General features: G+C 53.5%; 1 protein-coding gene across 3 annotated transcripts in view; it reads left to right on the top strand.

Moving 5' to 3' along the window:
- The window catches only part of RGS3 (regulator of G protein signaling 3), a 688935-nt gene that overhangs the window by 655219 nt on the left and 18073 nt on the right, over window positions 1–15643 (top strand). The window contains exon 1 of one of the 3 annotated variants that reach the window (XM_086921266.1): window positions 8519–8579. The exons of the other annotated variants lie outside the window; for them this stretch is intronic. Within the exon in view, the coding sequence (XP_086777392.1) occupies window positions 8536–8579 (44 nt within the window). The 5' untranslated portion in view covers window positions 8519–8535. Of the gene's footprint in view, window positions 1–8518; window positions 8580–15643 lie in introns of those variants that run through there. 3 annotated transcript variants of the gene reach the window in all.

The raw sequence follows: 15643 nt of genomic DNA, 5'->3' as shown, positions 1-15643 counted from the left end.
TTATAAAAATAAGGCAAAGGCACTTCAATATATAAAGACATTTATTTTTTGATATGTCTGTGCCTCAATTAAGTACATACGATCATATCACTGAATTGAGTGATATTAATTGAAAGTTGTATAAACAAAAAAAACAGGCCTTGTATCAACGAGTTACAAAAAGTGTTCTTTATGTATATGGCCTATATTGTGATTCATAAACATGACGGGAGATGATTGTATACTAACCATACACAGATGGTGCCCTGTAGAGCGCAGATCCTGGACTAAATTACTTGGATGCACCCACTAGTCGGTTAATAAAAATAATAGTGAAGCAAATGAGCAAGGATCACACAGTTTGTTAAAGTGGAAAAGCTCAGAATTGAGTCCAGGTGTCTGAGGGTTACATCTTACCCCCTTTTACAAGTCTGTCTGAAGCCATGCTGCACTTCACTTGTCTCCCCTCGAAGAGATGTAATAAGGTCAGGGCTTTAAGTGGGGGAAAAAAACTGGTGGTGCTCTAGAAGGGGCGTGGCCAATTTCTCAACGGGTTGTGGCCTATCCGAGTAGGGGCGTGGTCTAAATCAAGATAACTAGCATTGTGTGTTTAAGAAAATTATGAAGTCGCATCCAGCAAAGGATAATAAAATAGGCAAAAAAGTATATTTATTAAGTATAAGCCATAAAATACCAAACACTTTAAAAAAACATGTCAACATTATTTACATTACTCAGAAATCTATTGCAGGATTTCCCAAAACCCTTGAAGATATTAACTGTGTCTATTTTGCTGGGGTTTCTCAAAACAGTTTTCTTCAGCAGACCTTCTACCTTTTCTCTCCAGACACAGCGTATCTCCGCCTGACGAACCTCCGTGTTGCTGGGGGAAACGCTCGTTGCTGTGACCAATCCGAGCGCGGCTCGGAAATTACGATTCACACCTGTGATGGTGAATACTGGCAGGGTGTTTTTAAGGCTCCTTCCCAGAGCGGAGAACCCGGCTCGGGCACCCAACACAGCTCGAGGGGCGGGGGTAGAGTCAATGCGCACACAGCGCTCCGGGGTAAAGCAGGCGCTCCAAAGTTCCCCAGCGGTGCGTTAATCCGTACGGAGCATGAGCGACTCGATCCAGGGGCAGATCACGCTTGAGGCAGAGCAGGCATCACGACCTTACGCCCCAGCTGTGTGCCGATGAGCACACCAAGACAGATTTCACAGGGGGCAGCATCACGAAGGCACAGCGCAGAGACCCACACAGCAGCTGGAAGGGTGGGTGCTGGAGAACTTTTGTATCCCTGAGTTCCCAGCTCTTCTCAGGCCCTTGGAGATAGGCAGGCTTCAGAGGGGCAAAGCACCCAGCACAGCTCCTCTTCAAGTCAGGGGGACACAGCACAGTCCCTTGGTCCTCTTGCTCAGCTATCTCAGCAACTGTAGGTCAGCTCCCAGACACTCAGCACGGATTCCTTCTTGATCACAAAGTTTCCTAATCTATTTTTACTGGGGCTCCAGTCCTTCTTTTATACCCCAATAGTCTTTGTTCTTCTTGTGTGAGGGGTCCTTGACCCAATCTAAACCAGTTCTGAGTGCACTCTGTCAGTGCACCTCTTCTTCCTTTGTGAGTGTGGGCCAGGGCCATCAGACGCACCGCAGGAGGTGGAGCCAGCTTTGTGGCAGGCATGCACAGCCCTTCTGAGACCCAGGTGCTGCTCCTTCCACCACTCTACATGCAAATGGGTCTATTCAGCCTTGTGTTGACTCAGCCAGTCTCCCGGAGCCGTCCCCAGCCCCTGTCACTCACAAACCAGACAGTCAATACACAACCAGGCAGAGGCACACAGAAAGGTTGAACAGGAAAATAGCCACTTTCTAAAAGTGCTATTTCCAAACTTAGAATTTAAAAACCATCTTCACTAAAGGATGGATGTTATTAAATTCTGAGTTCAAGGATACCAGATTCCATATGTCTATCTTGCCGTTATGGGAAGATATGCAGGCAGCATTCCCCATGTTATCCTATGGGCAAGGTGGCCTTTCAATAGTGAAAAACGAAATTGGCAGTATTTCACTATCAAGACATGTTACCCACACTAGTAACACCAAACAAAAACCAGGACGTCTGGTCACCCTACCTTTGAGGCCTGAAAATAGAGCCCCCTTTCGAGGCCCCCCAAAAAAACTTGGGGGTGGCTCAGACCCCAACAGACCCCCCCACCTACTTAAAGCCCTGAATAAGGTGCAAAATCTAGGGGGCTTCAAACTGTTTGGATTTTTTCTAATGCTTTACTTGTGGTCCTAGACGTGCTTGAACCTCTCCTAAATTTGGTGTGTGTGAAGCCTGGTGAGCCAACAGTAACAATAACTTAAAATAACATCAGCTGCCTTCCCAGGAGGCACCGCGTCACACGGCTGCAGTGACTTCAGAAAGCAGTGCTCTCTGTCCCCCTTTTAATTCATCTTCAGTTTCCGCTTCAAAATGTGGGCGTTAGACGACGACGGTGTCCCCTGCGTCACCAACTCCAAAATCTCAAGAGAGGCTGCGGAGGGGGGTAAATCACCCCATGCCCCCTACACAAGTTCCTGTGTCCATGGTGCAATATATTTCAGTAGTGTGCTGTGCTAGTCTGTGCCCTGAAGCCATGTGCTTTATTGAGAAACGCAGAGTAGACCATGGACCATGGTGCACTGTTACCCGCATTGTTTTGCAGGCTACCTGCGAGTGAAGTTATTCCCAGCCGGTGTTTGCAGCTAGTGCTGTTCCGCGCTGTGCAGAGTGGAGGTGCTGTGTAACAGCATCTTCTATTTGCTTTGATGCCTGCAGCTGGTGCTATGCTAGGAGGCGCTGTGCAGTGATTCGTACTGTGGTGCCTTGCATTCTAGCGGATGTGTGTGGTGTGGGCTGGGCCGGAAAGGGTGCTGGTGCTCTGCTAAGCCCCCCCCCCCTGTTTATTTTGCCTGTGGCCGATTCTGCGCAGTGTATTACTCTTTGGTGGCAGTGCTCTGGTTATTGCCCTGGGAGATAGTTCATAGTCAGCCTCATCGCTCTGCTGTGCCTGCAGCTGGTGCTGTGAAGCGCGGGCAGTGTTATGCTGTACTCAGTATTGCTGTTATGCTGTGCATCCCTGAGACACAGGGCATAACACGCGACCGTTTGATGCGGGTGAAGTTCCCATCCAGGCACTTCTTTCTACTGACTGTCTCTGCCTGCAGCTGTGAAGTGCTGTGCCGTGGTATGCTGTATTCAGTGGGAGGAGTATGCACATTGGTTCCCGGTGTTACGTTGATTTGTATCACCCGAGAGGGTTTCCAGGCGCTTGAGCAAGGTGTATAGGTGTGTGGCAAACACAAGAGGATGGACCGAGTGCTGAAACCTTTCAACCACTCACCCCCAGTCAACAGATCTGGTTTAATCCATAATTCTTATGTTCGCTATGCCACTCCAGTTTGGACCCAGCCATATGCAAATCAGTCTTGACCCTGTGCCTCATGGGAACAGTCCAGCCCGAACTGCCAGGCCAGGTCTTCCCTGGACCGGAGACCAGCATTCTGGGACTGGTTTTGGGCATCAGCCAGGCTAGCTTGAATCCAGTGGCACAACGAGCAAGGGATCCACGTCTGGGCATACCCTGCCAACTTAGGGCGAACAAAGCAAACACAAGGTGATGATGGACAGAGCGCTGAAACTTTTCAACCACTCATCCCCAGTCAACAGTTCTGGGTTTAATCCATTGTTCTTCTGCTCACTATGCCACCCCAATTTGGACCCAGCAAATGCAAATCAGTCTTGACCCTGCTCCTTAGGTTTGTGGCCCCAAAGGTGCTTATATGTGTATATTTTTTTGATTTTGTATAGCGCAAACTCGACTAACGGGTTTTAGAGCGCTTTCTATGAGCACCAGTTGCATTACAGACTAAATTTCTCAGCACAGGAAGATTAATTGATTTGCCCCGAATCACAGAATACTTGAGCCTCTTACCATACTCCAACCTGGTTCCCCTGCTTCAGGGTTGGCCGCTCTAGCTGTTAAGCAGCATCCTCTCCTATGGAGAGCCAGGTCTTTGGCTTCTTGCGCAACTCAAAAAGTGAGGCTCTGATGTGTTGAGGGGGTGGTTCCATGTCTTGGATGCGATGTAGGAGAACGAGCGACCTTCGGTTTTGCTTTTGTGGATATGGGGAACATGTGCGAGTGAGGCAGAGCATAGATGCTGCCCGCTCGTGATTGCCGCTTCTGCCCCCGCTCCTCACCGGCCCCGCTGCCCCGGTCACCTCCGTGCTTCCCGCCGCCGCTGACCCGTAGCTCCGCCTCCCCTCCTCTCCCATTGGTCCTCCCGCCTCCCGGCTGACCCTCCCTCCCGGGTCCTACTTATGACGCCCCCTCAGCGACCGCGCAGCGGACGCGCGCAGCGGGAGCGCCGACTGAGCGCCAAAGGTAAGCCCGTCTGCGCCCGTCCGCGCCTGGACCGCGCCCAATGCCAGGACCCCTGGCCCCTGCCGTCACCAGCCCACCCGCCGGACCTACGACGCCACTGAACTCAACGCCCTCAACGCCGGCCGACTCCTGGGCTGCTACCGAGCCAACCCGAGACGCACCCACGGACCCTTCTGCTGCAACGCCTGCAAGTTCACCTGCATCTGGACCTGCACCACTCCAGCAGTGCTCAAGACCTCGACGAGCAACAGCAGCAACCACCTGAAGTGCATCCTGCTCAACACCCGCTCCATCCACAGACACGCCGTCGAGCTCTGGAACCTGCTCGACACAACGTCACCAGACGTCGCCTTCCTCACGGAAACCTGGATGAACGCCTCTTCAGCGCCCGACATAGCCATCGCCATCCCAGACAGCTACAAGATCATCCGAAGGGACCGCATCAACCACACCGGAGGAGGCATCGCCATCGTCCACAGGAACACCATCCGCATCACGACCAACACCGACGACACCCTCGCAACCGCCGAGCACCTGCACTTTCAGGTCCACATCAACCCCAAGACCACCCTCGGAGGCACCCTCATCTACAGACCCCCGGGACAACGCACACAATTCAGCGAAGACATCGCCGACTTCATCAGCCCGCACGCCCTCTGCTCCACTGACTACATCCTCCTCGGGGACTTCAACTTCCACGTGGAGAACAACAACGACCGCAACACCACCACCCTGCTGGACAACCTCGCCAACCTGGGACTCAAGCAGCTGGTGACCACCCCCACCCACTACGCCGGACACACACTCGACCCCGTCTTCTCATCCAGCAAGGACATCGCCTTCAGCCACGCCACCGGACTCCACTGGACGGACCACAGCTGCGTCCACTTCAGCTTCGCAAGGACCACGATCCACCACCACCAGCAACAGGCTGCACGCAGGAGCTGGAACAAGATCACAGCCGACCAGCTCGCGTCCTCCCTGAGCATGAACCCTCCCACCAGCACAACGAACCCTAGCCAGGCGGCCACTAACCTCACGAAGTGGATCAGCGACTGCGCAGACGAGCTCGCCCTCCTGAGGACCCCGCCCAGCAGACCCGGTAGCAAGAAAGCCCCATGGTTCACCGACGAACTCAAGAGCTCCAAGAAGAACTGCCGAGCCCTCGAGAGAACCTGGCGCAGAGACCCAACACCGGACAACATGACTGCCCTCAAGCTCGCCACCCGAAAACACCACCAACTCATCCGGGCCACCAAGAAAACTGCATTCAAGGAACGACTGGACAACAACGCACACAACGGCAAAGAACTCTTCAACATCGTCAAAGAGCTCTCCAACCCCAACGCCGGAAACGACATCACCCCTTCGCAAGACCTCTGCAACTCCCTCGCCTCCTACTTCCACAACAAGATCGCGGACATACACTACAGCTTCAGCACTCAACCGACGAACACCACGACCGAACCACCGCCCCCCACCACCACCCTCCGCGCCTGGACTCCGATCAGCACCGAAGACACCGTCCGCACGATGAACTCCATCCACTCCGGATCTCCGACCGACCCCTGCCCTCACCACGTCTTCAACAAGGCCGACGCTGTCATCGCACCCCACCTGCGGGACATCAACACCTCCTTCGACACCGCTACCTTCCCGGAGAGCTGGAAGCACGCCGAACTCAGCGCTCTAATCAAGAAGCCATCGGCTGACCCCACCAACCTCAAAAACTACCGCCCCATCTCGCTGCTCCCGTTTCCTGCAAAAGTCATCGAGAAGACCGTCAACAAGCAGCTGGCCGCCTCCTCGAGCCGAACGGATCCCTCGACCCCTCGCAGTCTGGCTTCCGGGCCAACCACAGCACCGAGACCGCCCTGATCGCAGTCACCGATGACATCCGAGCGCTGGTCGACAACGGAGAAACAGCGGCCCTCATCCTCCTCGACCTCTCCGCGGCCTTCGACACTGTCTGCCATCGTACCCTAGTACAACGCCTCAGCAACGTCGGAGTCCAGGAGAAGGCACTGGAGTGGATCATCTCCTTCCTCGCCGGAAGGACACAGAGAGTCCGCCTCCCTCCGTTCAGATCTGAAGCCACCAAAGTCATCTGCGGCGTCCCTCAAGGCTCCTCGCTCAGTCCAACCCTCTTCAACATCTACATAAGCCCCCTCGCAGACATCGCACGCCAGCACAACCTCAACATCATCTCCTACGCCGGCGACACCCAGCTGATCCTCTCCCTTACCAACGACCCCGCCACCGCCAGAGCCAACCTTCACGAAGGGATGAAAGAGGTAGCCGAATGAATGAAGAACAGCCGCCTGAAACTGAACTCAGATAAGACGGAAGTCCTCATCCTGGGATCCTCACCCGCCGCTTGGGATGACTCCTGGTGCCCGCCCGCCCTAGGCAACGCACCCAAACCAACAGACCACGCACGCAACCTGGGCTTCATCCTGGACTCCTCCCTCTCCATGACCAGACAAGTCAACGCCGTCTCCTCGTCGTGCTTCAACATCCTGCGCATGCTACGTAAGATCTTCCGGTGGATCCCCACCGAGACCAGGAAGACGGTCACCCAGGCCCTCGTCACCAGCCGTCTGGACTACGGCAACACCCTCTACGCCGGAACCACCGCCAAACTCCAGAAGAGACTCCAGCGGATCCAGAACGCCTCAGCACGACTCATCCTGGACATCCCCCGTCGCAGCCACATCTCCGGACACCTGAGACCTGCACTGGCTCCCGGTCAACAAGAGAATCACCTTCCGTCTCCTCACCCACGCACACAAAGCCCTACACAGCCATGGCCCAGGCTACCTCAACAGCCGCCTCAACTTCTACGCTCCCAAACGCCAGCTTCGATCGACCAGCCACGCCCTCGCCGCCGTCCCCCGCATCCGAAGAGCCACCACAGGGGGGCGGTCCTTCTCCTACCTCGCCGCCAAGACCTGGAACTCCCTCCCCACTCACCTCCGCCTGACCCAGGACCACCTCGCCTTCAGGAAGCAACTCAAGACCTGGTTGTTCGAGCAGTAGCAGATCCCCCTCCCCCAGCGCCTTGAGACCCTCTGGGTAAGTAGTGCGCTATATAAATGCGATGATTGATTGATTGGTCGGAGTGCCTGCAGCTTCAGCTGTTTTATGCTCTGCAGCGCTGCATAGTTGTGCTGTATAAAGTAGTGCTAAACAGTGATGCGCATCACCCATGCTGCTGCCCGTGATTGGCGAGCCGCTGTTTCACAGCCATCCTCTTGTTAATTCAATTTGCCTATACCCAGTGCCGTGCTGTGCTGTGCAGTGCAGCGCTGCATAGTGCTGTAGAATAGTGATGTGCAGTTATGCCTTGCAGTGCTGCACTAGTGCTGTGCTGTATAGTAGTGATGTGCAGTTATGCCTCGCAGCGCCGCGCTGTATAGTGCTGTATAGTAGTGATGTGCAGTTATGCCTCGCAGTGCCGCGCTGTATAGTGCTGTATAATAGTGATGTGCCGTTTTGCCTTGCTGCGCTGTATAGTGTTGTGCTGTATATTAGTGATGTGCAGTTATGCCTTGCAGCGCATAATAGTGCTGTATTATAGTGATGTGCAGTTAGGCCTCGCAGCGCTGCGCTGTATAGTGCTGTGCTGTATAGTGCTGTATAGTAGTGATGTGCAGTTATGCCTTGCAGCGCTGCATAGTGCTGTGTAATAGTGATGTGCAGTTATGCCTCGCTGCGCTGTATAGTGCTGTATAGTAGTGATGTGCAGTTATGCCTTGCAGCGCTGCATAGTGCTGTATAGCAGTAATGTGCAGTTATGCCTCGCAGCGCCGCGCAATAGTGCTGTATAGCAGTGATGTGCAGTTATGCCTCGCGGGTGCTGCCCGGGGTTGGTGGGGCGCAGGTTCCGCGCCGTCCTCTAATCTCTATTTCTTTCCCCGCGGTGGCGTAGTGAAGCGTTGCGCAACGTCACGCTGTCCTCTGATGCTGGACGCGATGCCCAGTGCCTCGCAGCGCAGTCCCAGGGCCCTCTGCTGATTGGTCGGGCGCTGGTTCCCACCCAGCCTCTTCCTCTATTTACTACTCGCGCAGCTGGGCCTGTCACTTCCACACTTGCCTGGCTCGCACCGCGCACTGCAGCCTCCTCATGCGCCCGTCCATGGGGGAGATCTCGGAGCGCTATCTGGAGAGGTAGGAGTCGAGTCTGCACGTGAACGCGTGCATCGTGGCGGACCACAGCCCGGATCTGCGCGTGCATCATACTGGGGATCTAGTGGATATGTTTACAGCGCTGGTGGGCGCAGACGTTATTTAGTGTTTAAGATCCTTAAGATTATAAGCGGTTTGCTCAGACTCCTGCTGTCCCCTGTGTACGTTGGGGCTAAGATGCAGCACGAGTATTTATATAGTGCTTGCACTGTAGCTTAGTCGCTTCTGTGCGCTTGTTTTTTTTGGGCACTGCCTGTCTGTGTGCCCCAGTTCCTCATCCTGTATATGTTTTAACAGTCACGTGTCTCACCCTATGTATATGCTTAGAACTCCTCACCCGTCTGTAAACATGCCTCGTGCTCGCTTCTCTTTTGCAGTATACCCGAAGCGCCTCACCCTGCCCGTCTGTGCCTCAGCGCCTCACCCCCTCTGACTGTGCCTCAGCGCCTCACCCCCTCTGTCTGTGCCTCGGCGCCTCACCCCCTCTGTGTGCCTCAGCGCCTCACCCCCTCTGTGTGCCTCAGCGCCTCACCCCCTCTGTATACACCTCAAGCTTCTAACCCACCGGTCTATATGCCTCAGGCTCCATCTCACCCGGTGTATATACCTCAAGCTCCATCTCACCCTGTGTATATACCTCCAGCTCCATCTCACCCTGTGTATATACCTCCAGCTCCATCTCACCCTGTGTATATACCTCCAGCTCCATCTCACCCTGTGTATATACCTCCAGCTCCATCTCACCCTGTGTATATACCTCCAGCTCCATCTCACCCTGTGTATATACCTCCAGCTCCATCTCACCCTGTGTATATACCTCCATCTCACCCTGTAAATATATATTCCCCAAACTACTGATCCTTATTGTATAAACCGGCTGCAGCTGCCTCAAGCTCCTCACCCTGTGTACATGTCTCGAGCTCCTACCTTTTGTGTGTATACACCCTCGAGCTCCCCTTAAGTATATGCCGTATAACTCAAGCTCCTCCTCACCCTGCGTATATGCCACGTACCTCAAACTCCTCACCCTGCGTATATGCCACTTACCTCAAGCTCCTCGCCCTGTGTATATGCCACTTACCTAAAGTTCCTCATCTTTCGTAGATGCCACTTACCTCAAGCTCCTCACCCTGCATATATGCCACTTACCTCAAGCTCCTCGCCCTGTGTATATGCCACTTACCTCAAGCTCCTCGCCCTGTGTATATGCCACTTACCTCAAGCTCCTCGCCCTGTGTATATGCCACTTATCTCAAGCTCCTCTCCCTGTGTATGTGCCACTTATCTCAAGCTCCTCTCCCTGTTTATGTGCCACTTACCTCAAGCTCCTCGCCCTGTGTATATGCCACTTGCCTCATTCTCCTCGCCCTATGTATATGCCACTTACCTCAAGCTCCTCACCCTGTGTATGTGCCACTTACCTCAAGCTCCTCGCTCAGTGTATATGCCACTTACATCAAGCCCCTCACCCTGAGTAGATGCCACTTACCTCACGCTCTTTGCCCTGTGTATATGCCACTTACCTCAAGTTCCTCATCCTGCGTAGATGCCGCTTACCTCAAGCTCCTCACCCTGAGTAGATGCCACTTACCTCATCTCACCCTGTGTAGATGCCACTTACCTCAAGCTCCTCGTCCAGTGTATATGCCACTTACCTCAAGCTCCTCACCCTTTGTATATGCCACTTACCTCAAGTTCCTCAAGCTCCTCGCCCTGTGTATATGCCACTTACCTCAAGCTCCTCGCCCTGTGTATGTCACTTACTTCAAGCTCCTCACCCTGAGTAGATGCCACTTACCTAAAGCTCCTCGCCCTGTGTATATGCCACTTACCTCAAGCTCCTCACCCTGAGTAGATGCCACTTACCTCAAGCTCCTCGCCCTGTGTATATGCCACTTACCTCAAGCTCCTCGCCCTGTGTATGTCACTTACTTCAAGCTCCTCACCCTGAGTAGATGCCACTTACCTAAAGCTCCTCGCCCTGTGTATATGCCACTTACCTCAAGCTCCTTACCCTGAGTAGATGCCACTTACCTCACCCTCCTCGCCCTGTGTATATGCCACTTGCCTCAAGCTCCTCGCCCTGTGCATATGCTTCTTGCCTCAAGCTCCTCGCCCTGTGTATATGCCTCGAGGACCTCGCTTGTCTTTATATATACCTCAGGCTCCTCACCTTTTTCTGTGCATATGCCTCAGGATCTACACACGTCTTATCAGCGCCAGGATAGCCGTGGGGTGATAGAGCGCTTTATAAATACTGGATACATTACATCTTCGTTGGCTATCCGTGCCCCCTGACCCCACCGCACTGTGTCCACGTACACAAGGTCCACTGGTCTGGATGACCGCTTGCCCCAGACTCCTCCAGTCCGCGTGCCGGACACTCCTCGCGCTCTGTCTGTCTCCGTCGTCTCCGGGCGAGTTTCACCGGATTGTGCAGGGACAGCGGACCGTTGACACAGTGCACATCACACACTGGACTGTCTCGTATCACTTTTAGTCACGCGTTTAGGGGTGTTTAAAAATGTTATCTGTATCAAGAAGTTAAGTCCTCTGAATTTGTGTGAGGCCGCTTGCTTTTCTTGTGAGCCGCCAGCAGTGGGCGCTGTGATGATGTTGCTGTGGGTTGCGTTCGCTTGCTCGCCACTGCACAAGTAAAATGAAAAAAGTCCAAGTGAAATAAAGGTCATTTCTTTTTCATGCAAGCTGTTCGATGCCTTTGAGGCCGGCGGCGTTTTTAAACCGCGCCACGCATTCCCACTGGTTCGATAAAACTACGCCGATGTACGTCCCTCCCACCCTGGATTTCAAAGAGCCAGCCAGTCAAAATGGAAAAATCTGTTACTTGTGCCCAGTCTTGCATCAGCCACAGCCAGAATCCCAGGACGTTCCTTTGGTTGATGACGTCTGGTTGGGCTGTAAAAGCTATTGTGATATTTCTCAGTAGATGACCAGTTTACCTTTATCCCCGTCCTCCGTGTATGTCTTGCCTTCCTTAATAGTAACCCTAAACCTTACCATAAACTAAGTTTAAACCTTTCTGTAAGCCCCACCCTAAGTATTAATCTTAGCCTACCTGCCTAACATCAGACCTAACCCTGCGTCTAATCCTAGCCGTACATCCTATCCCTATCCAGAGGCGTGACTCCTACCCATAACCTTTGTCTAACCCTAGACCACTCCATAACCCTCATTCTAACATCAAGCCTAACCCTAAATCTCATTCTAGCCATAAAGCTTAGCCTTACCCATGTCCTAAGTCTAACCCTAAACCATACCTTATTCAGTGAAGTTAACCCAAACCTACCGTTTATCATAATCCTAAACGCAACACTTCTACTTGCCTTCGACATCTCTTTATCCCTAATACTTACTCTAATCTATTCAGGGTCAATGTAGAGCAGGAAGTGCATTGTTTTGTAGACACAAGTGTTTTGTTTGGTCGCATATAGGGGTATTCATTATAGTGGTGCGTTGGTGTAAAGGCTTCTATGTAAGTGTTCCTCAATGTTGGGCTTTTCCAGACAGAGGATTATTGGAGGCATTCTTGGGTTCGACCTCGCTATCCAGCGGCTATCAGAGGACAAGGCGCCACACCTCGCCGCACCCGCTCCGCGGGTGCCGCATCGCCTACCTGCCCATCGGGACTTTGTTGAGGGGCTACAGGCTTCTGGGTGAGTGCGGTCAGCGGGGCTGCGAGCGTGCAGGGGACTCCATTGCCCAGGAGCCCCTGCGAGACCTTTCTACAGCTTCCGGTCCGCTCTCCCTGCTGCCGCCCCCCGTCCCCTGCACTTTAAAAACTCTTCTCACCCTTACCTTTGGTGGGACGCTTTTCCAGACAGAGGATTATTGGAGGCATTCTTGGGTTCGACCTCGCTATCCAGCGGCTATCAGAGGACAAGGCGCCACACCTCGCCGCACCCGCTCCGCGGGTGCCGCATCGCCTACCTGCCCATCGGGACTTTGTTGAGGGGCTACAGGCTTCTGGGTGAGTGCGGTCAGCGGGGCTGCGAGCGTGCAGGGGACTCCATTGCCCAGGAGCCCCTGCGAGACCTTTCTACAGCTTCCGGTCCGCTCTCCCTGCTGCCGCCCCCCGTCCCCTGCACTTTAAAAACTCTTCTCACCCTTACCTTTGGTGGGACGCTTTTCCAGACAGAGGATTATTGGAGGCATTCTTGGGTTCGACCTCGCTATCCAGCGGCTATCAGAGGACAAGGCGCCACACCTCGCCGCACCCGCTCCGCGGGTGCCGCATCGCCTACCTGCCCATCGGGACTTTGTTGAGGGGCTACAGGCTTCTGGGTGAGTGCGGTCAGCGGGGCTGCGAGCGTGCAGGGGACTCCATTGCCCAGGAGCCCCTGCGAGACCTTTCTACAGCTTCCGGTCCGCTCTCCCTGCTGCCGCCCCCCGTCCCCTGCACTTTAAAAACTCTTCTCACCCTTACCTTTGGTGGGACGCTTTTCCAGACAGAGGATTATTGGAGGCATTCTTGGGTTCGACCTCGCTATCCAGCGGCTATCAGAGGACAAGGCGCCACACCTCGCCGCACCCGCTCCGCGGGTGCCGCATCGCCTACCTGCCCATCGGGACTTTGTTGAGGGGCTACAGGCTTCTGGGTGAGTGCGGTCAGCGGGGCTGCGAGCGTGCAGGGGACTCCATTGCCCAGGAGCCCCTGCGAGACCTTTCTACAGCTTCCGGTCCGCTCTCCCTGCTGCCGCCCCCCGTCCCCTGCACTTTAAAAACTCTTCTCACCCTTACCTTTGGTGGGACGCTTTTCCAGACAGAGGATTATTGGAGGCATTCTTGGGTTCGACCTCGCTATCCAGCGGCTATCAGAGGACAAGGCGCCACACCTCGCCGCACCCGCTCCGCGGGTGCCGCATCGCCTACCTGCCCATCGGGACTTTGTTGAGGGGCTACAGGCTTCTGGGTGAGTGCGGTCAGCGGGGCTGCGAGCGTGCAGGGGACTCCATTGCCCAGGAGCCCCTGCGAGACCTTTCTACAGCTTCCGGTCCGCTCTCCCTGCTGCCACGCCCCCCCTACTTATAGCTTTGGCACTCCCGCAGCGCGGGACGCAGCCCGGACGAAGACAGGACAAAGACTGGGCCGTTAGAGGCCGTTCGAGGTCTAAGAGGGCTGGGCTGGGCCACCCTCCCTTAATCTTAATTTGTTTCTGGGTTTACTCCTGTGTGGCACATCTTATAGTTTAATTGTGGTGTGTATTTTAATTAATTTATTGACCTGTATCCTGTAATATGTGTTCACGGGGTAGTCGGAGCAAGACCCTCATGGCAGCTAGCAATCCCAACAGGTCCATAGAAGATTTCCTAGTCAAAACCAATTTGGCTATTGACGAGGAAATCAGTAAAATGCAGCACAAGGTCTCGTTAGAACTTGATGCTGCACGTAGGTTGTCAGCACACATTGCTAGCTCCAAAAAATCATCTCTGGGAAATATTGCATCTGCCCGTACCCCTGACCGTTCAATCGCTCCACGGGCGTTATTAGCAACGGCAGTGATGCATCCTGTTCCTCCCATCATTCCCTTACATTCCCCTCCAATCTCCCAACCCAACATAGTTCATTTAAATACTGGCCATGCTCCCCTTTTTAGCATCGCAACTTCCCGCCCTCTTCCTAAAGCATCCCAAGTAGCAAGTCTTTGTAGAGATAAGAAAGCGGCAGCATACAAAAAGAAATGCCTTGCGAGAACTTTGCACGCAAAGAAAAAAGCCAGAATAGCAAGATTAAAATTCTTTAATAACAGGCGGGCCATGGGATCTCTTGGGGTGAAGGATGTTATCCCCCAACCGTCTCCAAGTGCTCTTAATGGGGAAGCTACTATGGAAACTCATAGTTCGGTGGTAGATGATGTTCTTATCATCTCTCCCAGTCAAGACAGTACAAATATTTTGGAGGGTCGGGTGACTGGCCCGGTGTCTGACAGGGAGGGTGATAGTGAATTCCTGCACCTAGTATGGGACACGCTTAAGCAGTTACTCTCCCCCCTAGAACTAAGGCTTTCTCGTATAGAGAATAACCTCCTTGAAATGGATAGGACCATTGTCACCCTGGCTAGCCTGAGTCTCAAGGAAATGGATGCTAAGCTTTTATGTGCAACTGAACCCATTCCTCAGCCTTTAGCTACAGAACCCGCCCAAACTCCTTTACAACCAGTATCAATCGTTCCCGAGATTTTGCCAATATCCAAACCCATCCCAAAACCTCGTACCATCATTGCTAAAACTATTGTACCTACCCCTAGCCTTGTAGCACCTAAACCCCCTCTTTTGTACAAACCAGCCCACAGGCCGAACACTGACACCAGGGTGCCCCCCAACCATCCCCTCAGGCCGCCCCCTAAGCGTAACCCACCACGCCAGGCCAGTCGTAACAACTTTAGAGGAGGATTCATTGACCTCCCGCCTGAAGCAGGGCCGTACGTTGTTATATTAGCCGGTGTCCCAGAGTTGGATCAACAATCCCAGGAAAATGATCTTTCATTAAAAAATAAAGTCATTTACTGGCTGAATTCCAACAAACCGCTCCCCGACCAGCAAAGAAGCAGTGTACTTATGGTCCAGAGAGTTCCTTGGATCGGCCGCACCCATAAGTCTATTGCCGGAGACTGTGTGGTGGTTTCTTTTTCGGATCCCCACACAGCTCAGCAATTATGTGCTCGACCATCTTTTGAGGCCAACTCCGCAATAGTAGTGAGGCCCCTCACTTTTTTCTACCCCCCCAGACATCAACCAGTGAATGAGGGTTTATGGACCACCGCTAGGAATGCTAGTCGTCCAACTTATAGTTTTGTTGGTCAGAACCAACCAAACTGGTGGCAAGGGTTTTCAACCTCTAATAGGTTCGGCTGCTTGGAGGAGGTGGATTGACTTGAGCGGTCTGGAGACATATCTCCCTCTAAGATCTCATCTCCCCGACGGAGTCCTCCATCCCCAAGTCCTTCTCTTGTCGGCCGTTCGTCGCCTAACAATCTGGGCACAGTTTTAGATTCAGCACACACTCCTGTTTTGGCAATGGATGAAGTA

The sequence above is a fragment of the Lissotriton vulgaris genome, chromosome 5, assembly GCF_964263255.1.
Source record: "Lissotriton vulgaris chromosome 5, aLisVul1.2, whole genome shotgun sequence".
Classification (NCBI taxonomy): domain Eukaryota; kingdom Metazoa; phylum Chordata; class Amphibia; order Caudata; family Salamandridae; genus Lissotriton; species Lissotriton vulgaris.
Note: the sequence above shows the minus strand (reverse complement) of the source record. Positions and strands in the feature narration are given on the sequence as shown.